General features: G+C 37.6%; 1 protein-coding gene across 5 annotated transcripts in view; it reads left to right on the top strand.

The window, feature by feature from the left end:
* The window catches only part of Ctnna2 (catenin alpha 2), a 1,018,271-nt gene that overhangs the window by 932,109 nt on the left and 59,741 nt on the right, over positions 1-26,421 (top strand). For all 5 annotated transcript variants that reach the window (XM_052174030.1, XM_052174029.1, XM_052174028.1 and 2 more), the window contains one exon: positions 14,620-14,771. In XM_052174030.1, the coding sequence (XP_052029990.1) occupies positions 14,620-14,771 (152 nt within the window). The remainder of the gene's footprint in view (positions 1-14,619; positions 14,772-26,421) is intronic.

The following is a 26,421-nucleotide window of genomic DNA, read 5'->3' as shown; positions in this document are numbered from 1 at the left end:
GACAGAGAGAGATGACAGAGGCAGGGAGGCAGAGGAGAAGAAAGAGAGATTGACTAATTGAGAAAGAAATCTGTTTGATTGTTTTGTTTTTGTTTTTGTTCTTCTCATTTTAAGGAGCCAAGCCAGGGCCTTGTGCAGTGGAAGTGCTGCAATGCTGATCTATTTTTGTTTCTTGAATCCCTACTGGCAATAAATGATCATTGTATTTTATTAACTACATTGATAAGACATCAAAATTTTATTATTTTAGATAATATGGGTGACAGAGTAACAGTATAATATAACTCCATGCTTTATACACCTACATTTAAATAGTAGAAGGGGGGCAATCGGAAGAGGAAGGGGATGAGGAGGAGGGGACAGGAAAAGGTACTGGGAGTGAATACCATAAAAACATAGTTGTGAATGTATGTAAATGCTCTGATATCCAACATTACGTATTATTAATGTATGCTTAAACTTACAAAGATGCAAGATTTTTGACATGATTCTGTACACTTTCCATAGAAAATATAAAAGGACCAGCAAATAGCATTTAAACTAGATATTTTATTGAAGCATTCATTCATTAGACCAGTTAAGGCAGCAGAGTGGATTCAGTATGGAACTCATAAAACTCAAGCACCTCACTGCTGCTTACTGACCAATCAATAGTAACCAAATTAGCTAAGCTCCTGGGATAGAGTTTTCTTGTTGTCTAATATGTTACCATTTGGGCATGGTCAATGTTATAAAGCTTGGTATAAGTTCAGTGTGTCCCATGCCTTCTGAATTTGTATAGTCACCATGACCAACCCCTGCTAAATCTTCTGTTTAAAGCTTCTGTCCCTTCTGGATGAGAGCCAAATTTTTCTCCCAGCAAAACACATCCACATGTCTCCCACTATTGTCCCTGTAATGTTCTGTATTTCCTCCTCCTCAACATCTGTTTATTGAGCATATTATCCTTTATTGAACATATCCTTTAATATCTAACTCTCTGTCTCAGCTAGAAACAATGAATAACTTTATCAGTGCCTTTACATAGAGTATGTGCTCTTCAGGATACAGGATACACTTAGACCACATTCACTTCAAAGAGGCTGCTTTTCATATGCTAATTCATTTCTAGTGATGGGCTAGCTATATTAGTATTCATATCTATCTATCTATCTATCTAATCTATCATCTATCTATATCTCTACCTAATATCTTTTATCTGTCTTTCTATATATGTGGTGTATAGATGTAAATATGGATTATATATACATATGTATATGTATATATATATATGTATATATATATGTTATTATATATAGCTGATGAACTTCTTTTGTATAAAGGAGATTAATGTCTACCAGCACCTCTAGACTCACAGATGCAAATTTTCAGATCAAGATTTTGTTTCACTTTTCTTCATATCTGTGGGAAGCAATCTTACTGATTTTAAGACACATTTAGTGGTATTATGGTTTATGAGCAGACAGATTTAGATTTAGATGACCTTCCTTAACCTTTGTAACTGGATTTTAGCAGGAACAGTACAAAAGGCAGAAATGGTAGAGAAGACCATTAAAATATAAGTCAGTTCTCTATTGGTGACCCTCAAATTGGGTTATGAAAGTCATGGATTTCAACAGAAGCTATTATGACCGACATTGCTCAGCCTAGACATCCTAATATATTTTAAATGTATTTTAACATAACCCTTACTACTAATGTAAAGCACGTTATTCTCTCCTGAAAGGTCAAAATGATGGTGATGTGGAGTAAATGTGTTACTTGCAGGTAGCCTTAGTATTTGTGATGGTGAGAAGAAATGTAGAAGGAATAAGAAATTTCAATCACTAGACAATCCTTAAAGACATTATATGTGGTTTGTCTTTTTACCTTTCCCAAATAATAGATACCTTCAAGTTGTACATGTTCCAGAGATTTGACTGATAGCTGATTTTTTGGCCTTTCAAACATACTTTGTGCACATATATGCACAAGAATGTACACACCACAGCACAATGAGGTAGGTCAGAGGACTACTTGCAGGAGTTGGTTCTCTTTCTAACATGAGCATCCTGAGGTGTAATGGTTTCTGTCAAATTGACACAAATCTAGACATACCTGGGAAGATGTAAAATCAATTGAAGGATTGCTTCCTTACTCTGGTCTGTGGTCATGTTTTGTGTGGGTTGGGGGGAATTTACTTGATAGTTGATGGATGGGAAAGGTCCCCACCCTAGATATGAGAACTTGAGCTTTATGAAAAAAGGCTAGCTGAGGAAGCCAGGAGAAGCAAGCCAGTTAGTGGTATCATTCTATGGTCACAGCTTCAGTTCTTGTGTGCAGGTTCTTATCTTGAGTTCTTGCCTTGGTTTTCCTAGATGATGGATTGAAAAAAGTAAGCTAAAACACACCTTATTGTACTTGTTTCTTTTGGTCATAGTGTTTATGACAGCAACCGGATATCAAAGTAGAATATGGAGAATGAGGCTTGTCAGGTTTGGAGGCAATGGCCTGCTGAGCCATCTCACTGGTCCATTGTTTTTTTAGATAAAATGTATTACTTTATCTTGAAAGTAAATATTGGATTCATTTTTTATATAAACACTTATATATGTATATATGTGTGTGCGTGTGCGTGTGCGTGCGCGTGTGTGTGTGTGTGTGTGTGTGTGTGTTTGTATGTGTGAGTAGGTATATATGTACATTGGCTAAGTGTACAGGAGCTTACAAAGGCCAGAAGAGATATCCGATTCCCTGGAAACAGAGTTATATAGATGGCTGAGATATAGGTATAGATACCATCTTGCAGGTGCAATGAACTAAATCTAGATTCAGAGCAAAAGCAATAAATGTTTTCACCTGCTGTGCCATCTTTCCTGCCTCTGAATGTGGGATTCCTAATAAAGAGAAAAAACCTTACTTGCTATACCAACTGCCCCCAGCATTGCATTCTCCCTTTCAGGATAGAGTGAAGGCAGGTGACTTCTGTCTCTAAAGAGGGAAGCCATACTCTAGGGGAGAAAGCACAAATTTGTGAACCCCAGAGCTTACAGAGTAGTCTGTTTACTGGTGCCCACTTTTCTCCTTAGGCTGGGGGAAATGTTTGACCTTCAGTTTAAACAAATTCCCTATAGGTAAGAAGATTATTAAGACTATTCCTTAAAGAAGTCTGTAGCTTGGCACTTAGTTTTCCATGTGAAGTATTTGTTAATGTGTATCTCTTGGGAAAATGGAGTCTGATAGCTCTGTCCAGATTATTTTACTGGAAATACTGTCAAATTACTCTTTGAACCAGGTTACAGATGATTTTTGTCTAGAAATATTTAACTTCACAGTTCATTCAAATATTTTTCTCTTATTTGCTTAGTCATTAACTCTAAGTTCTGCTATGATTCATACACATCCTGCTCACTCAGCAGAGAGGTGAAAGAACCACCCCAGAAAATATAACTTTGGAAAATAAAAAGTACAATATAGGCTCATAACAAGATTCTGGGCAAGCACATGGAATGGGGTAATGCCAATCAGGAACATACACACACATTGTACATTCCTATGCTGTGAATTCATTGTTGTCTGCGAGTACTTTACTAACACTCATGGAATAAAGACAACACAAAAGACAAGGTGTCAATTTCTAGATATGCATGAAACACAGTATGGACTTAGAGCCCTGGGGTGCACAGTCATGCTGCTTTGTCATTTCAAGGGTACCCATGGCCAAAGTCTGTGGTGGTGCCTGTGAAGTAGGAGAGGCGACTGTGAATGTTGTCAGACATTGGGTTGGTAGCCAGCACTTATTTATTTCCTGAACTGAAGCAGTGATATGACACATCTCCCATATTCCCTCAAGGGGAAAGACACTATGGCAGGAATTTGAACTTGACAGGAAGAGGAAGAAAACCACACTGGGAGTTGCTCATTGGGAGGCATGCAGTTGAACACTGCTGGAGACCTTGTAAAACCATTTTGATTAGGAAAGCTGGTGTGCCGTAAATGTACCCAGTGAGCCCGAGATAGCTCATGTGCACAAGAACCAGGGAAATGCTATTTGTTATGATCAAATGACATCCCCTCCTGGTTTGCTTTTCTATGTCACTTGCCATCTTATGTTGCTGATACCCTCTACCAAATCAGCCAGTTCCACTTCCATTTGTCCCTAGAGCATCAATCATTTATTTGGCTCCTTTATAATTCCTGACATTTCAAAATCCCTAATTTACACATTTGTTTATCTTATAATAAATGTGTATACATGTTTTATCCTGTTCTTTCTCTGTCCTCTGCACATCTCTCTACCTGTGTACATGCATTAATTTTAATCAAATTTTAACCCCTTGAGATCTAAAACCATCTGCTCATCTCCTGCAGATGTTGGACAGGAGTTGAAACTCAAAATTGTTTATTGTTATAAACTAAAACCATAATAAAATGATGCTTGCTTTTGGAGATGTTTTATCTTTTATTTTAAAATTACCAATTTAATGATCAAAATCAGAATCTTTAAAATCATGCGTAAGAAATTCTCAGCAAGTGTTTCACTGCATCTTAATGCAATCTAAGTATTTAAACCACACAGATGCCAAATTAAACTGTGTTTATCAAGCTAGGTTTTGACGAACACTGTAAGCTAAATAAGGCTTTGCATTCAACTCTTTATTCATTCCTCAAGGTTCAGAATTAAATGTGCCATCCTTCCTCCTGGAGTTATAAACCATTTGTGATTATTTTTGAAATGCTTATTTTAAACTATACGAAAACCTTCCAAGCAGGCAGTTTCTTTCCTTAGGGAAAGGAATTTGTGTCTAGACAAGAGCAGATGGACGCGCCCCGATTCTCTCAGGGTAGTCATTGTGAATGGAATTTAGAATTACTTTTTTTGTGTGTGGTTTTCTTCTTCTAGGCAGTCCTTTTTCATCTTTTATCAAACAATTCAGCTCATGGGTTATGTATGGCCTTCTGGAACTCGGATTTGGTTTTGATGTTTGAAATGTACATTATAATTTTCTAAACATGAATGTATGAAAATGGCAGCCTTTAGGAACTCCCACTGACAGAACAGATGACTGACACTGATGAAAGAAAGCCTAAAGATGGAGGCCTGGCTAGGCTGGTGATTGTGGTTATCTGGAAAGGTAGAAAGTTGATGAATATTTGTGAGGGAATAAGGAATAGACTCAGTCGGGCAACTTTTGCTCTTGCTCCTGAGAGCTGATACTATGTGTCTTCCAGGAAGGGAGGGAGGGAGGGAGGGAGGGAGAGATAGAGAGAGGAGAGAGAGAGAGAGAGAGAGAGAGAGAGAGAGAGAGAGGGAGAGGGAGAGAGAGAGATATTGGAGAGAGAGGAGAGTGGTCACATTCGTAGCTAGGGTACCATTAGTGATAACAGAGGAAGTCTGTTTGTTTGTTTATGTATTTATTATTTGGAGACAAGGTCTCACTGTGTATTTTTGGCTAGCCAGGAACTCTCCTATGTTATCATGACTAGGCCGGCTTTGAACTCAGATGAGCACCTGCTTCTGCCTCCAGGGTGCTGAGATTAAAAATTCCTCCAACACTGAGCAGTGAAATACTCAGTTTAGACAAGGTACTTCAGTATTGTTTCCTCATTGCCTCTATCACATGTTTTAAAAAAAATCACTTAAAAGTAATCCATGGTTAAATTTTATCACTTAAAATATAGCATGTAACTAAAGTGGTATAAGTTAGAGATATGTAGAAATAATTTTACACGAATCCCAGCCCAAATGAGCACGTTTTCTTGGACATGAAATGTTGTTTGAGCTGAAGGAACTGTGTGCATCTTCTTTTGTGTTTTGTAAGTCATCACTGTTTTTTTCTACAAAAGTAAACACTGAACCATTCTTTCTCTCGTGGATCTGATGAGGCCATAACCAAACATAATATTTAGTATTGTCCTTGGCAAACAAGATAAGACAGAAAGCTAAGAGGGAACGGTTTTACTGTGTCTGGAGGTAGATTTATAGGAAACTCCTTATTAAAAATGAGCATCCACAGGGTGACACTGGTCCAAGAGAAGAAAGAGAGGAGCAATAGTTGAGACAGCTCAATTTTTAAGATAAACTATGCCAGCTCCAATGTTCAGATTGCTCCCCCTCAGCAGTGTCCTCCTTCTGGTCCATGTCACCCTCCTCCTCCAAGGCAGCTTTTTGTTGGTGGTAAATCCTTGCAGATTGATCTCCAAGTCCTATGCAGAGGGTGCTGAGACTATAATTCCCCTGTCAGCAAGATGAAAAGGGTTGTGGTTGGGTAGACAAATGCAGGATTGTAGTACAAAGACAACTAGGGGAACCATTCACTGTGAGTCTTTTCCAGTCAAGTCCATTGGTATCACCTCACCTACACCCTAGTTTTGGTAAATACCTCATGTCTGATTTATACTCATAGTTTTGATATTCTTTTACAACCTGGCCTTGAACTCACACACTCAAGTGACCCTCTGCTTCAGTCTCCCAAATAGCTTATATTACAGGCTTACCCTGTTCCTGTCTTCTTTTGAATATATTTCTAAACTTGATACAATTTTAAAAAGGCATTATCCCAATTAAAAATATGTATTTTAGTTCTATATTTAAGTTATAGTGTGTGTGTGTGTGTTCAAAATGCTTACATGTGTCCACAGAGGTAAGAAAAGCACTCAGATACCCTTGAGCTGGTACGACAGGTGGTTGTGAGCTACCTGACAGAGGTGCTAGGCAAAAGTGTTAGTGGTTCCGGCCCATGCTCAAGTTTGAGAGACAGAAATATTAAGAGAGGATTTCAGGAGCGGGCTTCTTTGATTCTATCAGACCACACACATACACACACATGGTAAGTGTATATGAGTGCAAGACATACTGATAAATAACATGATTGAGATATGATAGCCTGTATGTAAAAAATCCAATTAACATAAACAGTATGGCAACATTCAGTTTTAGGTCTTATTTTTTTAGGGACATGATTATTAAATCAGAAAAGATACATCAACTAAAGACAGATCCTGGTGGCTTGTGGTCAGAAGAGAAAAAGAAATTAGCAGAGCTAGGAAGTAGAGTAAGGAAGAGCTAAAACTGGCTTAATGTGAGTTCTGAATACACAAGACACATTTCACATATCAAATGATTCCCAAGAAGAAGGAAGGAGAGGGCTCTGGTCCTGGAAAGGCTTGATGCAGCAATGTAGGGGATTACCAGGACAGAGAAGTGGGAGGGGGTTGATTAGGGAATAGGTAGAGGGAAGAGGGCTTATGGGACTTAAAGGGAGAGGGGAAATGGGAAAGAGGAAATCATTTGGAATGCAAACCAAAAATATAGAAAATTTTAAAAAAAGAAAAGAGATCTTGAGTAGAAGAGAATACACAGAATGCAGAAATAAAACTTGCGTGTATGTCAAAGGGAGAAAACTCCATTACCATTTTAAGGAAAAATTACATGTTCCTTAGTGTAAAGATTAAAAACTAATTATATCGACTCATAGGAGAGCCTGCATAGCCAACCATCATGAAAGGCATAACTGACTGAAGTATGCAGAATCCTACCTAGATACTAAAGGCCCAGAACCTAGAAGAACAGGCAGTATTCAAGTAATTTGGCACTCCAAGAATCCATCTCTGCTGAGAGCAAGTGACCATCTATGCTCAGCGGAGCTCATAGGTCCTTAAGTACTTGTAGAAATAAAATAGTATTCACAAGGAAGGTTTTCGGATCTAATCACTTTGACTGATTGTAATCAGTAGGTTTCAGTGTCAATGATCTTAAAAGCATTCTGAACTCATGATTTTGAAACCTATCTTTGTTGGCTGAGGTTGGGGCTTCCTCTGATGATACAGGATTATGAAGAACAAATGTCATGGGTAACCAGCTGGTATGAGTGTTTTCTAATTTTTGATTGAAACTAAGGGTATTTATTGACAGGCTACAGGTGTGGTTTGGGTTCATACTTTTACACAGGTGGTAACTTTGAATTTCAGATTCAAATCAGCTCCTCACCACATGGTGCACAGATATGCAGAACTATCAAGGATACATTGAGCCCTGGAAGCATCAGTTGCATGTTCCCTCTGGCAAAGTTAGACCTTTGGTCTTTTTAGCCTCCCCTAGCATGTAATTGTGGATGATTTGAATTTCCCCCTTGACAATACCTAATAGAAACTACTTTGAAGAATGGATGCTTTCTCTCCATGAAGACTTTCAAACAGTGCTGTAATGAAGGAAATACTCTTTGGCCCCATGGAGTCTTTGCAAATTAATACTTTACAGTCTCACTTACTGGTGAAGCCTAATCATTTAGTTATTCCCAACTATGAAGATAATATCTGTTGTCAGAAGTATATTGTACTATGCAATACATTGTACTATGTGATGGAAGGAATTACAATTATATCCTTGCTCTGATATGCTGTTACAAGTGTTGTTAAATTTTCTTGTTACATATTCACATCTAACAAGCTGGATGTATTTCTAGAACAGCTTCTCTGTCTACTTTCTCTAGATTTTATAATAAATTTGTCTAAAGAAAGCATTCCCATTATAGAGGATGACACCAACACTATCCTAGATGACCCTTCTATATATGTACACCCCCCCACACACACACATATATATTTGCCTGTTTGGTCTTAGTAAATTAGTCATGATGAATCTACTCTCAAGGAAGCGTAATCCTAAACTCAGCTTTCTTAAAGGGCTCTGCACCAAACTAGGACTACCACTACCACATTTTCTCAAGGACCTGACAAATCTTTTTTGAGGTTCGGAATCAATATGGAATTAAGAACATCATAAACTAATAGGAAATGAAGGGAAAACTACTTGTTTTGTCGTAGAAATACTTAAGGACAATGAAGTCTTCTCTCTTATTTATGGTTCTCATTTTCCCTTCCTGACTGAGTAGGTTCTCCATGCTGCAAAAGTATGACAGAGGCTTAGGGTGAAAAAATGGGGGGAGGATTCAGGCAAACTAATGCACATATAGAAACACCCATTTCCCACGTACCAACTACCATGATATCAGGTGCATGTTTTCAGATGTCTACATATTACAGAAGGTTTCAGAACAACAGTTAAACTGGAAACATAAACTGGAGATTGAGGAGACATTTACCTAACTGGGGGGAAGGAAGGGTATGCATTTCTGTTTGAGGGAATAAATTCTTATGGGCAGATCATCAGCATGACTCTCTGCTCCTCCTACCATGTTCGACAACAAGCATAACTAAGTCTAATTGCAACTTTTGGATATATATAGGGATAGGTGGTGAGATCAAACTGGAAAAACAAGTAAACAGTATTCAAACATCAGATGCTTAGATGTATTTGCATTAATGGAGATCCTTGTAAAGTCTAAGACTGGAGCAGAGATTTGCTTATTTCCCCATAAACAACAATGGGCTGTCTAGCTATGTTTCTCCCTTCCATCCAGTTAACCTTGTTCTTTTTCCCTCATGGCTGTCAGGACCCCCGTTCATACTGTAGTGCAGCTTGTCACTCCTGTAAACGGAATCAGCCTGTGCTTTGAAACTTCACCTCTTGGAGCCTCTTGGGAAGATTCATTTCCAAAGTCATCACCCATGGTTTAGATCTCAACCAGCACTGGAATAAAATGACCTTGATTTTTGTATGCAATATTAACTTCCATTTCATTTCTCTTAGAAGGTCATTATTTTCCAGCCCAGTATGCAATGTGCATGCAAAAGTATAACTAGAATGTAACTTTACTTTTAACTTTGATCACCCTTTCAGGGCATAAGCTATTAAGAACAGTTCTGCATGCTGATAAATAATTTCAAAGTGGTGTCTACATTTTTGGGTGCAATTCACAAAGAAAAACAGCTTCTAATTATATAAACCTACATCAGCAACTACTCTGCTGATATATGGAGTGAGAATCACAAGGGCAGTGTTAAGCCTTGTCATAATTAGATAGAAGTGAGGCCAGTGTCACTTCTGACTTTTTTTTTTTTTTTTTTACATCTCAATAGTTCTTCTAGGGTGAGGACATGTTTTATACATTATCAAGATGTTCAAAGAATCCATAGTTAGACTGAGAACCTCAGGTCCAGCTATCATGGATCATTGTTCTATTAAGCCCTTGCTCTCCTGAAGTAGGACTTTAGATAAGTCAGGAGGAAAGCAAATTAGGAGGGAGAAATAGTGTAAAGATAAAGCTATATTGAAGAGAAATAGCAACTAACCCGATCTTGAATGAATAAACTTAGGAATGGAGCACAAAGAAAGTAGTTCCTCTCTCTCCCAAACCATTTGAATCTTGGAAAATTGACTTTCATAAAGGTTCCTATTTCTCCCCTCTCTGATGATACTAGGCCTGCAGCATGGTCATTCACCCCAGTGATCTACCAACTAAGTCTCACAAGAGAGATTTCTTTTTCCATGCAGGTCCCTCATTAAAAGTAGCGCCTCTATAATGTTAATCTATCTATCTATCTATCTATCTATCTATCTATCTATCTATCTATGTATCTATCTATCTATCTATAATTCCAGGGCAGACCATTCAGTTTTAGATAATCAGCTCTTCCATGGGGAAAACTATTTCTTCCACTCTTGATATTCATTTTTTGTGTAGGGTTGAGTACTTGTGGCCTTTCCCTTGTCCATATTAGTATGTCTACTGATGTTGTCTTTTTCAGTTTGTATTTAGGCAGCATGAGCTGCTTTGCACATTAAGTGAGACTTTTTGAGGATATCTTCTGAAATAATTAAGCTTTACTAACATATTTAGGGATAGGAGTCTTTCTGTCTCTGTCTCTGTATCTCTCTCTCTCTCTCTCTCTCTGTGTGTGTGTTTGCTTGTGTGTGTGTGTTTGTGTGTGTATGTGTTTGGGGGGTATAAAATCAAAAATTAATAAAGAAGAGACCCTGAATTTGAAAAAAGAGCATGGATGGGTATATGGAAAGATTCAGAAGGAGAAAAGGGAAGTGGGAAATGATGTAATCCCAAAATATACAATAAATATTTCTTTTCAAAGCAGCCCCTTACTTTTTTTTTTGTTTCCCTTGGGTCTAAACATAGTAAGATCAAATCTTATCTTCACTTCATTTTTTTTGCTTCCATTATTTTTGATGATGACTTTGCACAGATGAAAAAAAAAAGACTCATTTTCCTTGCCCCTGTTACACTCAGAAAAGGTATTCATGAAGAAAGAGATGTGTTTGTGGAGGATGGAGTCTAAGTAGCAGGCATTACCTAACTCAACCATCTAGCTTACATTTATTAATACGGAGAGCGGCGCGATGGTTCAGTCATAATTTCTCAGCAACTTCCTCATTTTAATAATATTGACCAGACTGCTTTGCATTATGTTGTGGCCCATAAAATAGAATTTTATTTTTTCAGATCCTTTTTCTACAAAGAGATACATCACTTACAGCCTTACTTTAATTCCTTTAAAAATGTTTGAACTATAAAAATATATAGATATTTTCCAGTTCCCACCATTTGCTTAAGAATTTTATGAATTCATTGTTTTTAACTGCTGAGTAGTATTCCATTGTGTAAATATACCACATTTTCTGGAAAATATCATCCTAAGTGAGGTAACCCAATCACAAAAGAATACACATGGAATGCAATCACTGATAAGTGGATATTAATTAGCCCAGAAGCTCTGAATTCTCAAGACACAATTAATATATCAAATGATTCTCAAGAAGAAGGAAGGAGAGGGCCCTGGTTCTGAAAAGACTTGATCCAGCATGGTAGGGGATTACTAGGACAGAGAAAGGTGAGGGGGGTGATTGGGAAATGGGCAGAGGGAAGAGGGCTTATGAGACTGATGGGGAGGGGGGAACCAGGAAAGGGGAAAGCATTTGGAATGTAAACAAAGAATATAGAAAATAATAATAATTAAAAAAATATAGAAGAAGAGACAGAGACTAATATACCAGATACCATCTTTTCCTTCTTTAAGGGAAACACTATATTGAAGACAGGATATAGATTTTCAGAGTATGCATGCCACACAGAAATGCATGCATGTTTAAATAGTGTACTGTATTTTTTTTTGTGCATGCGTTTATCATCTTACAAGTGATCATCTTGTTTCATCTTTATTTTCCCACACAAGCTTTGACTTTCAGACTTCATTACTGTCTCTTAATATACCTGGTCTGGTCCATTTGTACTACACAGATGCAGTGCTCACGGACCTAGAGCAAGCATCTCATGGTACTTACTCCTGATATTAGCATAAGTCTGGCTGGGGCCATCAGGATAAGTCTAAGATGTGGCCTATTAACAAGATCCCATGAGACCAATTATTTTCCATTTTAGTTTTTGTATAAGTTCTATTACTCAACTCTTAGAACACTTCATGAAAAAAGATACAGTCACAAACACAGACTCCCCCCAAAAAAGATTTCATGTGACTTCGGGGTATGACAGATCAGCCAGCATAGTCTGCATTTCTATAGAAGTTGATATTTGCCTATGCCCTAGATTATGTCCCATCTACCTGTTTGGGAGTAAAATGAGTCACTTTACCATATTTCATGATAGTGGTGGCCAAGATGATGTATTTTCAGTCCCAGCTACCGTAGATAAGTTTTATTTATGTTCACATTTTCATAAGGCTATCATGCTTCAATTTTTTTGTCCATTCTAAGTATGAAATGATATATAATTGCTATCTTTTCAATTAATGGTGTCATACATATGATTACTTAATTTATCAGCACATGCAACAACATATATGTGGAAGTTAGAGGCCAGACTGCAAGAGTTGCTTTTCTCCTCTCACCATGTAAGTTTTGGGGATTAAACCCAAGTCTTATCAAGCTAGTCAGCAGGTACCATTTCCTACTAAGTAATCTTATCATCCTGACAGTGAGGGAAATTTTATACATCTAAGTGCCACTAACAGCTGCACAGAAATCTGTAAAATCATTGACTACCATGACCATACCAGTTTAACAATTAAATAAAGTGGAATTAGTGGAACTCAGAATTTTCTACTGAAGAAAGAAAGTTATGATTTTATTTAAGTAAACCACCCATTTCTAAATGTCGAATACATACAAAAATACTCTCGTGCTCTAGGAGGTCAATTTCAATTATCTATATTTTAAGTTCCATAAGAAAAAGTTCATCCTTAACACAAAGGGATAATTGGAAGAGCTCAAGTTCGTGTATGGGTTTTAGGAATAATGGTTTATAGGATTTTATGTTGAGTTGACATGGAATAATTACACAGTTTATGGGCATAGTGTGATGCTCTGATACATATATGCATTTCTTATTGATCTAATGAGCATAATTAGAATGCCAATCACTTCAGTTTCAATTCATAGTTATAGCAGGACAGCTAAATTGCCTCAGAATTCTTTCCATGCCAATGCAGCTTAATGGTTATATGGAAATCTCGGATAGTTTAGGGCACTACTCCTCCTGGGAAAGGAAAATTGTCCAACTCACAACTTTGTTTTTGATAGTTATTACAGAGAGAAACCTTATACCTCCTTGTCCCTATCTCTCCTCTCCTTAAAAAATCATTTGACTTTTTCTAGTAGAAGTGCCCTTCTCTAGGACTTATGCACCTCAGATATTCTTACCCTAGAGAGGAAATAAGCAGACATCACACCAGAGATTAAAATAAATGTCAAAGTATTCAATAGCCTGAAAAGATGAACCAGGAATGAAAACCCAGAAATGAATGCAAACCAATGATGTTTCTATTTTATTGTCTTTGTAAATAAAGTGAGTTTTGCTTCTGGCTTATATCTGACAGGAATAGATTGTTATAGCAGTTGAGAAAATTGAATTATGATTTTTGAGAGTAACAAAATCAACACTATTTTCCATATTCTTTACCAGAATCTCTGTAAGTATTTCAGATGTCCCAGTGAGCTTGCTTTCTGCTGACTTCAAGGGCATGCATACATGCATACCTGCCCGTGGTGTGTGTGTGTGTTTGCCTGTGTGTTTGCTTGTTTACTTGTCTTGTGAGAAGGAGACAAGAGAATGAGCTAAGTCCCCTTTCATGTGCATCTTTTTCCATGCCAAGGTGATATTGATATAATAGAACAAATTATCTTGAGCTTATTGCTTTTCTTTTCTACAGGTTTTTCTGCTGAAATATTGTTTTCCTTTTGTTTTCTTACATTGTTCTTCCATAGAATCCCTTCCTCCTCATCCTGTTTCTTATTTCCAATGTTCCCATCCAAAGGTCTACTATATACTGGCTATGATTAATTAAATGTTTGTCAATATTTTCTAAGGGCAGTGTAAGACTCATAGTTTTGTGTATACTAGACTATCAACTCCAACTATCATACAGACAACAAAGCATGTTTAGAAGGATTAATTTTTTTTCTGCAAATTTTCATGAGTGGGAACTAGTAAAAATTAAACTCTATTCAGGGTACCATAATTGTGAAATCTGTACCCATCTGCTAACCTGCTCCATGTTGGATGCTGACATAAGTTTCCTGTTTTGCAAACTATCACCTTGCAAGAAGTAACCATTTGCTTCCGTTTTTTGTGGTCAGTGACACATGATCATTGAATTCGACCCATTCAAAACTGGACTAAGAGGACACCATGAAATTTGTCCAAGGACTGGACTGATGGACAGCAGGAGAAAAAGTCTCTGATCTACATGTCATTTCCTTTCTTTACCCAGTGATGCCACGCTTTGCTGAACAAGTTGAGGTTGCCATCGAAGCCCTGAGTGCCAATGTCCCTCAACCATTCGAGGAGAACGAGTTCATTGATGCCTCGCGCCTGGTGTATGATGGCGTTCGGGACATCAGAAAGGCTGTGCTGATGATCAGGGTATGTGAGATCTTTATAGCACAGAGATTGTAGAGCGAACCCAAGAAGTTCAAAGCCTTTCTCAGTTGTAATTGCTCAGTGTAATCTGCCAAGATGTTTGACGCAAAGCATATTCAGACCATGTGTATTTAATTACTTATAAATGGATAAATGAGTATTTGTTTAAATTGGATATTTTCTTTATTTACATTTCAAACATTATTCCCTTTCCAAGTCTCCCATCCGGAAACCTCCTATCCCATCTTCCCTTCCCCCTGATTTAGGAGGGTGCTCCCCCACTACCCTCCCACTCTGGCCTTCCTGCCCTGGCATTCCCCTACACTGGGGCGTCGAACCCCCAGAGGACCAACGGCCTCTCCTCCAGCTGATGTCCAACAAGGCCATCCTTTGCCACATATGCGGTCGGAGCCATGGGTCGTTTCCATTTGGTTGGTGGTCCAGTCTCCGGGAGCTCTGTGGGCGAGGTCTGGCCGATTGACACTGTTGCTACCTCCACTGGGCTGGTATTCCCCTCAGCTCCTTCAGTTCCTTCTCCAACTCCTCCATCCAGGGACCCCGTGCTCAGTCCAAGGTTTGGCTAAGAGCATCCATCTCTGTATTTGCCAGGCTCTGGCAGAGCCTCTCAGGAGACAGCTATATCAGGCTCCCATCATTTAAAAAATTATTTTTTTCTTGTTTTTACATTCCAGATTTTAGTCCTCTTCAGGTCCACCCTCTGACTGTCCTTCATTCCCTACCCCTTTCTCCATGCGGATGTCCCCAACCCTGACTCCCTCCCCTTCAGACCTCCCTGTGGCCTGAATGAGTCCAGATCAGTAATGAATGCCCCGATAAAAGATGCTCTGGCTCCTTCTTGCATAGTTCTGTAAGTTTCATATGATTGGGTAGAATCCCTGCTACTTTCCATTTCTGTCTCTCGTAGACACTGTCTTCACACGAGTATCGCCGGAGAATCATGAGTTGTTAGAGAATGAAGCATTTGCAGCTTAGAGTGTTAATATAGCAGCAACACAATGAGTTCATTATGCATACATCTAGGCAGTCTTGGGTGAAAGCGCCTCCCCTCACCTACCTCACTAGCTTTCCCCACATTATGTCAAGTAGGTGTGAGCTTTCATAAATATTGCATAATAGTAAACTGAGCTGTAAACCTAGAAGTTCCACACTGTAGTTGGTTTAAACATATGCTATATCATTTGCGACTTGTTCTATCCATCCAAAATATGCATTTGTTTGTCTCTATGACCCATTGCTTCCTTCATACAGTTTAGCTGCTTTATAATATTCCACTGTAGATTTATCTTTAGTTATTGATTTCTTACTTTACTAACTCATTCATACAGAACTGTTCAAGCAGTTTCATTAGAAATGAAGCTGTTCCTTGAAACAAACTGCTCACAAGGAAGAATTGATGTATTCAATTATTGTGACAATAATAGAATAAAAGCCAAGAGATGAGCTTTTGTAGTGCCATCCCAAGGGAACAATGACCAATATAATCTTGATGAGAAACATGTTTGTTTTTTTTATTTAAATTTGGTTACATGTAATGTACTAAGTGAAGGATTGGACAGATAGCTTGGTGGCTAGTGCTCATAGAGGCTGTGGGTTCAGTGCCCAGCAACCAGACTGGGTAGCCTGTTAACTCTAGTTTCAAAAGTCTTGATTCACTCTTTTGGCCTCTGCATAAACAGGTGAACAGGCACATGTCCATACTCTTAAATAAAAATAGTAGTTTTTATAAAAGTAGCTAATGAAATTAATTATAACATTTTTCTTAGCAAAATGTATCCATGATGTTACCATTTTGGCATGCTCCAAGAGCATCCTTTAAAGCCCCCAGTATCTTTACAGAGCTATATCTGAAGTAACCAAACACTCCTTAGCCACAATCTCCACATGTTTCATGAACTGACTGTTGGAATAAATTTAAAAAGAATTTTAAATTTCTTTTTATCATCAGGAGAATTCTATCATGTCATATTATTTATATCATCATATATTTTATCATATATTTATTATAACATATAATATATATGTTTGATATATAATATATATATTATCATATATTCTAATCATTAGGAAAATTCTCTCATATCATATTATTTATACTTAAACACATAGATTTTATGTTTTGACTTAGGGATGTTGAGTTACATTGTCTTTTCAATTTACCCATTTTATAACTCTGATCATCGTTCAAGACTTGGATAACTGTTTTTTCCCATATTTATATTTAAGAATAATCACTCCCTTTTCTGAATACCTATAACAATTCTGCTTGGGGAGGGTATTTATTTCACTGTCCCCTTTATGACTATTACCTTCTTTAGATTGTAAACATTTTTGGAAAGATAGATATCTTTTTGCCATTGCCACCCCCCATTGGGTTATATTGTTTGGCACATATTGAGAGAGAGAAGGAGGGGTGTGGAGGAAGGTAGTGAGGGTGGGGCAAAAGTAGGAAAGGAGAGAGAGAGAGAGAGAGAGAGAGAGAGAGAGAGACAGAGACAGAGACAGAGAGACAGAGAGAGACAGAGAGAGACAGAGAGAGAGAAACAGAGAGAGACAGAGAGAGAGACAGAGAGAAACAGAGAGACACAGAGAGAGACAGAGAGAGAGAAAGAGAGAGAGAGAGAGAGAGAGAGAGAGAGAGAGAGAGAGAGAGAGAGAGAAAGAGAGAGAGTTCAAATCAGAAGATAGAAAATGTGAAAAGATAAGGGAATCAGAGTGTGGCAGGGAAATGAGAGAGAACTTTTTAAGTTATTTCTCCATTCTGTGCTAACTTGTGAAATAAGGTAAGAGACCATGAGAGTTATGTTTGCCAAGGATTTTGCACTAAACCTCCCTATAATCCCCTGACATAGTTCCTCTTTTGCCATTTTTCTGCTTTGTTAGCCTTCACATTTCTTGTGACAACCATTTATCTGGGAGTCTGAGGAGGTTTATAGCCATCATTCAGCTTTTCACTCCTAAGCCATTAAAAGTCCACAATTTTAGATAAAATGCCATAACGTCATTGCAGAGAGTATCATTCCCCTATCTCAACATTTAATAAAAATGCTGAAAATTTAGGAATAGAGAAATGTACTGTGGATATAAACAGTTATTTTTTAATCTCCTTATCCATACAGCACCCAAATGACTTTCTTTGTATTTAAGTAATTTCATGACCACAGTTTTTAGTATAATTATTAAATCTATAGGGCTTAGAAAAATTCTATCATACAAGGAAAGAATGATTGGAAATGGGACTTTTCTTAACAGCTGACATGACTATGTAACCTCTTCCTAAAGTGCTGATTTTATTTTACAAAAAATAAAAGAAATCTTGTTTATAGTCATGTTAAAAGTCATAACTATAGGAAGGACCAGGATGGATCAAATTCTCCATCACCTTGCCTCTCAGCAATCAATACATACTTAATGGAGATGTTGGTGTCTGTGAGCTCCAGGTTAGTTCCATGCAGCCCCAAATGTACACAAAGTTTGTGTGTCCCAGGTTCTAGCCTCACTATACAAGGCCACACATTTGTCATGAAACAGAATGTTGCCCTTATTTCATGAGTCAGTTATCCATTTGCTTCCCTAATGAAATCTATCTTCTGTGATAGGCAGATATGTAGAAGTCTTCTCATTATCTTCACAGGACATTTGAAAATGTCCACTCCATTCCCCACTACCTTTGGCAATGTTTGCCAAGCTTTCTGCACTGCTTTTCCTTGTCGTTTTTTTAAATAGAAAAATCATTAGCCCAAAGCACATAAAAGGGCACTAAATAGACCATAGAAAGGATATTTGTCCATAGTATGAATGTTCAAAAAAATAGAGAGAGCCCTGTCATCATTGAACTTAAGTATACACATTAATGCTTGGAAATAATGACAAATTATTGATTTTCAAGATAGTATTCCAAATAAGTTCTAGTGAGGAGAAAGATACATAAATGAGGAATTTGTAGATGATGAGGATCAAACACAAATTGAAGACATTTTTTATTTGCTGGACAATGGTGCCTAATACCTTTAATCCCAGAATTCAGAAGGCAGAGGCAGGTAGAGTTATGTGAGTTTCAAGCCAGCCTAGTCTACAGAGTGAGTTTCAGGACATCCAAGAACACAATGGAGAAAACCTGTCTCAAAAAGAACCAACCAACCAACCAACAAACAAACAAATGATAACTTTTATTTACTTTTAGAAGTTAAGGTGAGTAAAGGCATAGGATTCAGTATGGAAATTAAGTATAATGGGTTCAATAGTCTTGGGGTTGACACATGTCTTAAACAACATCTTCATACAAAATATTTATAAAGTCCCCCTTCCTTTGATTATTTCTTTATGGTGATTTCAGTAGCATGTCAAGGAAATAGTAAGGCCTGGGACTGAGGCTTGATCAAGGTCTATAGTTCACTGTGGCTCTCCTGTACTGTGTAGCAAAGAGCTTTGGAGCATTATTAGACATTTAGAGCTTTGAGGGTAATATGGAAGTATCTCTTAGCTTGTATATGAAATATTAGCTGGAATAGTTCATGGTTTAACCATTAGGTTAGCACATGTATGTTGATGATATGATCTTCTTGTGAAACTGAGTATATACAACATGATAAAATGTCATCTTCAGTGAGGTTGGTTTCATTCTGATATTTAAATAAATACTATAATGTTAGTTGGATAATACAAGTAGATTAGTTATTAGTCTAAATGGTTTAATCAACAGGATGTTAGAGATTTTTTATTTCATTATTTTTCAGACTAGGAGCATTATGAAGACATTAAGGAGATCATGAGGTTGCTATTCATCAGTGATGAATAAAATTTGTAGTTTAGATATAATTTGTGATCATCAGTTAATTATCTTCTCTTCAAATGGATGAAACATTGTCATGGCTAAAGTAGAAAACCCTCATAGACCTAGTACTAAGCAACTCTTCCCAAAATTTTTCTTTTTATCATTGTGCTCATCTAAGGTTTCTTCCAGTTGTTGAATAGCATATAATTTTCTAAAGAAGTCAATAATATTAAAATTTCTGCCTGTTGAGTCAAAATATTTCTCAGAACTAGCAAACAAAGGGTAGTAAGCTACTCATGTGTCTTGTTTTATTTTATGTCAGATAATCTATTCCTGTGTAGATCCTAGTTTTATTTACCTTACAGAATTAATGAGAAATAACTTATTATGCTCTTTTTAAGGAGTTATAAAATCTCCCATACTGTTAGATCTATCCCGAAATACAGAGGTAAACAAAACAAATTTTCTTTCTTATATATACTGAGAATAAAGATATATTCAATGCCAATATAGTACTGTGCAAGAAACAGAGACGGTGTGGGAGATAGAGCCCGTAGTAAGAACTGGTTTTATGGAGACACTGTCAGAATGAACCAGAACATGTTTGTTGCAGGACATGCTTTGTACCAAGGCAAAGCTTTCTAATTGGTCCATTTGGGAAGTTGTAGAAATTGAAGAGTCACACAGAAGAAGAGTCAAAGATTTAATAAAGCCTGTCTCAGCTCTAAATTGGACCTCTTTGACAATCCTGGTGAGCAAGAGTATACAAAGTAAGAGTCTAAGTACTCAGTGGAAAGATCACTTAGGAGGTTTTCATGGTAACCCATGGCTAATTAATCCCAATTTGGGAGAGTTTCTGCTGTTGGTCTTGTGTTGATGTTTTGTTTTGTATTGTTGATATTGGCTTTAGATTTCAAATTTTAGCTATTTTTATTTTTTTGTTCCTAATCCCCTTTAATGTTTTACATTGCTATTGGGAAGTTATTTCTTGTAACTTACACAATTTAGCCAGTCAACTTGTATTTTCCATTTCTTCTTTCAATGAATCCCTCACATGCATTTAAAATTGTTTCGTAAAAAAAGTGCTGCTTAATATATTTTTCTTATATATACAAGTAAAACAGCTGTTTTAATTGCTGTGTATTTGACTTCTGCTGTAAAAACTATGGTCAGTGATAAGCACCAGAGCTTTGCAACTGGCATCTGGTATGTCTCTAGAAAACTTATGAGACCCCTGGCTTCTGTAATGTTACTTGCAGGCATAGAAAATAGATTTAGGAAGATCAAAAGTATTTTACAAAAAATACATATGTTTATAACCCAATAGACAGATAGTGATAGATCCAGGAAACTGGGACTGTGCCCAAGGTTGTATTTTGGTTCTACTGAAAAGTCTTCCCTCTAAATAACAAGTTGTATAGTTGAAGTTTGATTCTCAAATCTCTAGTTTCCATTCAGTGAAACACACATGCGCTTAAAACTTCATCTAATCACATACAATGTATTCCTTTGGGACCACATCCAGATCATCTACAGCTTACCATGTATTCTTTAGTTTGTGGAGGTCATTTCCCAACAGAAAAAAAAACAACAGAAGACTGTGCATTCACAGAACTATTTATAGGAGCAACCTGTATGGTTTTTATTTTGTTCAAGAGACAAAATCTATTTCACATTTATCCATTCACCTGTGGTATTTATGATCATAAAGACCATGGGTTCTTCAGTTTCTTTCTACCAGTTGCTAATGGGGATACCAAGGATATTTTACTTGAAGAATACCCTAGTTCCCTAGTTTGAAAGATTTCCCTAGTTATGTGGCTGTGATAAAATATTGTGACAAGAGACAATTAAGGGGAGAAAGTGGCTCACAATTCCATGTTACAGTCCATGTGAAGGGAAGGCAAGGAAGGAACTTAAGCAGCATCTAGTCATGTCTGAAGTCAGCAGCTAGTCATGTCTGAAATTATTAGTAAAGAGAAACAAGTGCAAGTTAGCTTACTTGTTTATGCTGTGCTAACTTCCTCTTATCTTATAATATTAAGAGCCTTCTACTTAGAGACTAGTGCTACCTAAATTGGTATGGCTCTTCATACGTCAATTAATAAAAATGACAATATCCAACCTAATCTGGAGTATTTCATTTCTCATTAATATCTTCCCAACCAGCATACAGTCTCTGAGACACTTTGTACATCTCTAAAATAGGGATTGAGTATATTTCATTGTGTTATACAACTTAAATTCTGCAGATGACTGGTCGTCCCACAGTGTGGGGTAAATGATGATAGATAACTGCTATTATTGTCATTATTGTGATTAGGTGTTATGTTTTCTTAAGCATACTAATTATCACTATCATTTATGAAATGTATTGGTTTATTTTTATAGTTTGCAAAGCATTTTCATGTACATCTGTGTTTAGGAGTCCTACGAGGCAAACAGGAAAAAATTGGCAATTATAATATTCATTTTATAACCAAAGAGACATCAAAGCAACAAAATGGAGTCACTTTCCAAAGACTTGTAGCTAGTGAGTGGAATTCAAAATCAGAACCACTGGGCCTACATCAAGATATTTTATTTCAGTGTGTGTGTGCATGTGTGTGAGTGTGTGTTTGTGCATACATACAAATATGTGTGGTGTATATAAGGCATGTATGTGGGTACACAGGCCTATTGTTCACAGTTCAATTTCAGCTGTCTGCCTTTATTTGCCTTATTTATCTTTTTATAGACACACTTTTTCATTGAACCCAGAGCTTGCTATTTTGCCTAGAGTGGCTGACTGGCCATCCCTAGGAATCCTCCTGCACCTACCTCCCAGGTGTTTGGGTTATAGATTTATGTAACTAAATCAGGTTTTAAAAGTAACATTCTCATGGAAATTTTGAAAACTTCTTATATACACTAAGAGCTATTGATCAGATATACCACTACTACCTCCCTCTAATGCCTACTCTCCAGGTCCTTCCAACATACCTCCCTCCAAACTTTGTGTCCTCTATCCTCCTCCTCCTCCTCCTCCTCATCATCATCATCATCATCATCAATTATCATCATTTCTGATTATGATTAGAACTGACCATATCTGCATGTGGGTTCGTCTGTAAGGGCATGGGTTACCTATCATTTGTGACATTCCCAAAAAAGTGAGTGGGTCCTCTTTCCTCAGCAGCTATCACCCTCCTCACTATTGGTAGGCCTTGGGAGCCCCCTCCCTTAAATGTCCCATTTTCTGCAGGTCTTGTATAGGTAGTTCCAGTATGCTTGGGTTACCTCACTCAGGATATTTTCTTGTTCCATCCATTTGCCTAAGAATTTCATGAATTCATTGCTTTTAATAGCTGTGTAGTATTCTATTGTATACATATATCACATTTTCTGTATCCATTTCTCTGTTGAGGGACATCTGGGTTCTTTCCAGCTTCTGGCTATTATAAATAAGGCTGTGATGAACATAGTAAAGCATGTGTTTTTATTACATGTTGGAGGATCTTCTGGGTATATGCCCAGGAGTGGTATAGCTGGGCCCTCCTGTATATGTCTAATTTCCTGAGGAACTGGCAAGGTGATTAGCCTGGAAGCTTGGAATACCCAAGATACAATTCACAGACTAAACAAAGCTCAAGCAGAGGATGGTCTTTTTTGACATTAAATGGGGAAGGATGGATGCACCAGTATAGGGGAATGCCAGGACAGGGAAGAGGGAGTGGGTAGGTTGCTGACTAGGGAGAGAAGGGGATGGGATAGGGTGTTTTTGGAGGAGAAACAGGAAAAGGGATAACATTTGAAATGTAAATAACAAAAATATCTAAGGAAAAAAAAAAGTTCCGGTGTGCAACAGTCATGTGATGCCCTTCCACAGCTTTCCCCATCCTCCATCTCCGCCATCCTCCTATCCACTCTTCCACAGCTTCCCCCATCCTCCAGCTCCACCATCCTCCCATCCACTCTTCCACAGCTTCCCCCATCCTCCAGCTCCACCATCCTCCTATCCACTCTTCCACAGCTTCCCCCATCCTCCCATCCACTCTTCATCAAAGTTCCCTGAGTCTGTGGAGGGGAAACGTGTATACAGACGTATCATCTGAAGCTTAGCACTCAGAATCATGTATTTTCAGGAGTGTGACCAGTTTTAAGTCTTTGGATTAACCTCCATCACTGCAAAAATAACCCTCTCTAGCTGAGGTTGAGAGCAGCACAAGTCTATGGATATGAGGTTAAAGATTGAAAAAAACTGCTTGATGGCTTGACCTTTTAATGAAACAACAGGAGGTTCTACCTAGGGCCTCTAATATATCCAAGTCATGGCCTTTGGGCCATATTTTCAGTACTAGGTATGGATTCCCTTCTGTGAAGTGAGCCTCAATGGTCACAATATGAAGATGCCAGTATTCCAACTCACTCTTGCATGATTAGCAAACACTTTTATGAATCCAGCAACAATCTCCTCTCTCTCTCTCTCTCTCTCTCTCTCTCTCTCTCTCTCTCTCTCTCTCTCCCTCTCCCTCTCCCTCTCCCTCTCCCTCTCCCTCTCCCTCTCCCTCTCCCTCTTCCTCTTTCTCTCTTTCCTCTTGGTTCCTGGCTATATTTATATCTCCATCAATCTCAGAGTCATTGGCCTTACTTGGTAGGTAAGGCTTGCCCTTCACTCACCAGCTGTATAAATGCCCAGATAACTGCCATGTTTGGATAAAGTCCTTCAGAACCTGGTGTATGTGGCATCTTTCTCTTCAGAGATGTTCCATTTTATTTTTCTCTCGCCTTTAAGAAGTAGTGATGAATGTCCCAGTAATCTTGTCATCTCATCTGACCTCAGAATTTATAAACTTGCTACAATTGTTTCACAGCACATTCCAGAAGACAGAAGTGAGCATAGTAAATGGCCTCTCTTCACAGTATACATACAACCAACTTTTTAACCTGGGGTTTGCTTCTCTCAGCCACTCCCATTCTAATCTGCAAAATGCTTAGAACCCCCCCCTCTCCCATTCTTTTAACTTTGCTATGAAATGAAACTGAGCTTTTTAACCTGGGGTTTGCTTCTCTCAGCTGCTCCCATTCCAATCTGCAAAATGCTGAGAACCTCTCTCTCTCTCTCTCTCTCTCTCTCTCTCTCTCTCTCTCTCTCTCCCCCATTCTTTTAACTTTGCTATGAAATGAAACTGAGCTTCCATAGCTAACTGAGTGAATATTAATAAGGTTGATGTGCCAGAGAAAAGGAAACCAAAATTTTATTTATCAAGCATAAAAAATCTGCAGGCATAATGCAATACTGACATGATCAACCCCATTTTATGCATGTCTGACCAATCTTACAGCTACATTAGTAACTTTACCTGGTAAATTAGACTAGGAATGCCAAGGAAATCAGCACAAAAAATTGGGAAAGGGACAACAGCATCATCACTATTGCTACAATGTATCTCTTTTGAAAGAGAGTCCTGGGAATGTCTATTGAAAGACAGATAAATTCCTGCTATAAACCAAGAAACAATTTGCAAAGGACAGCTGAGCAGAGGCCACCAATGCTCTCTCGCCATGTGCACAAGCTACATCTCCTTCTGATGGGATCATCTTATAGTTTGCAGTAGGTGATAGTGTTGAGTGCATATTTCAGACTGCGTATTTCTACAGCTTCAAGAAAATTTAGTCCTTCTTATTCTTCAGTCTCCTATCTGCAAAATAGTTTAAAAAGAAAAAGGAAACAAAAACCAACTGCTATCCACCCAAAAGGAGGCAACTTCTTTTAAGTTTGTTTAGCACTAAGAGAAACTATGTGGTAAACTCTTGCTACATGTTATTGACCTATAAGGAAGGGAAGGGTTTTTATTGGCTGGTTTATAGATTCATTCTTATCTATTTCCAACACAGACTTTAATGATTTGCCACGATCTTAATCTACCTCTATTCCCTTTCTGCCATTTATTATTCAGGTTCTTACCCAATTTATAATGTGACCAAACAAATAGCTAAAGCCAAAGACCTTCGTGGTTGGGGGGTCAAACATACTTGGTTGCTTAGATCCAAATTCTGGTTGTTACTAAATCAAAGACATTATACGTGTTACTGAACTTTCTTCTATTTGATTTTTCTTGATTATAGATAGGAAATATTTATCACTTTACTCTGTTGATATAATCTGAATCAACACTATGAAAGAATGATTTAGTTGTCAAAGTTGTATTTTATTTGATAGATTTCATATTAAAAATTATTCTTGAAGCTGGGTTTAGTGGTGGTTATTTTTAATAATAGCACTTGGGAGGCAAAGGCAGGTCTCTCTTCAAGTCCAGCCTGGTTTACATAGTGATTTTCAAGACAACTAAAGCTATATAGTGAGACATGTAGTAATCTTTTTATTGTGGAATAGTCAATTTAGATCTCAAGTAATTATTATTGCAAATAGATTAAATGAAAAATAGATAATTTGATAAATATTAGATAATATTGGTTTTCACTATTTACATACACTCACATATACACTTACACATACACACATACACAATGAAAAGCACCAATTTATAGAAAGAAGAACCAATACTCAGAGATGTCATTTGTCATGCTGAGGGCAACATGGTGGTACAGTTATTTATTTGGGGGGGGTGGCTTTGGTTTTGGTTTCAGTTTCAGTTTTGGTTTTGGTTTTGGTTTTTCAAGACAGTTTCTCAGTGTAGCTCTGGCTGTCCTGGAACTCACTCTGTAGACCAGGCTGGCCTTGAACTCCGAAATCTCCTGCCTCTGCCTCCCAATTGCTGGGATTAAAGGCATGCACTAACCACCACTGCCTGGTATAGTCTTAAGAATAATTGAGTGTGGTATGAAATATAATCTTTTTTATGATTTAGTGAGAAAATG

Source organism: Apodemus sylvaticus, chromosome 2, assembly GCF_947179515.1.
Source record: "Apodemus sylvaticus chromosome 2, mApoSyl1.1, whole genome shotgun sequence".
Taxonomy (NCBI): Eukaryota; Metazoa; Chordata; class Mammalia; order Rodentia; family Muridae; genus Apodemus; species Apodemus sylvaticus.
Note: the sequence above shows the minus strand (reverse complement) of the source record. Positions and strands in the feature narration are given on the sequence as shown.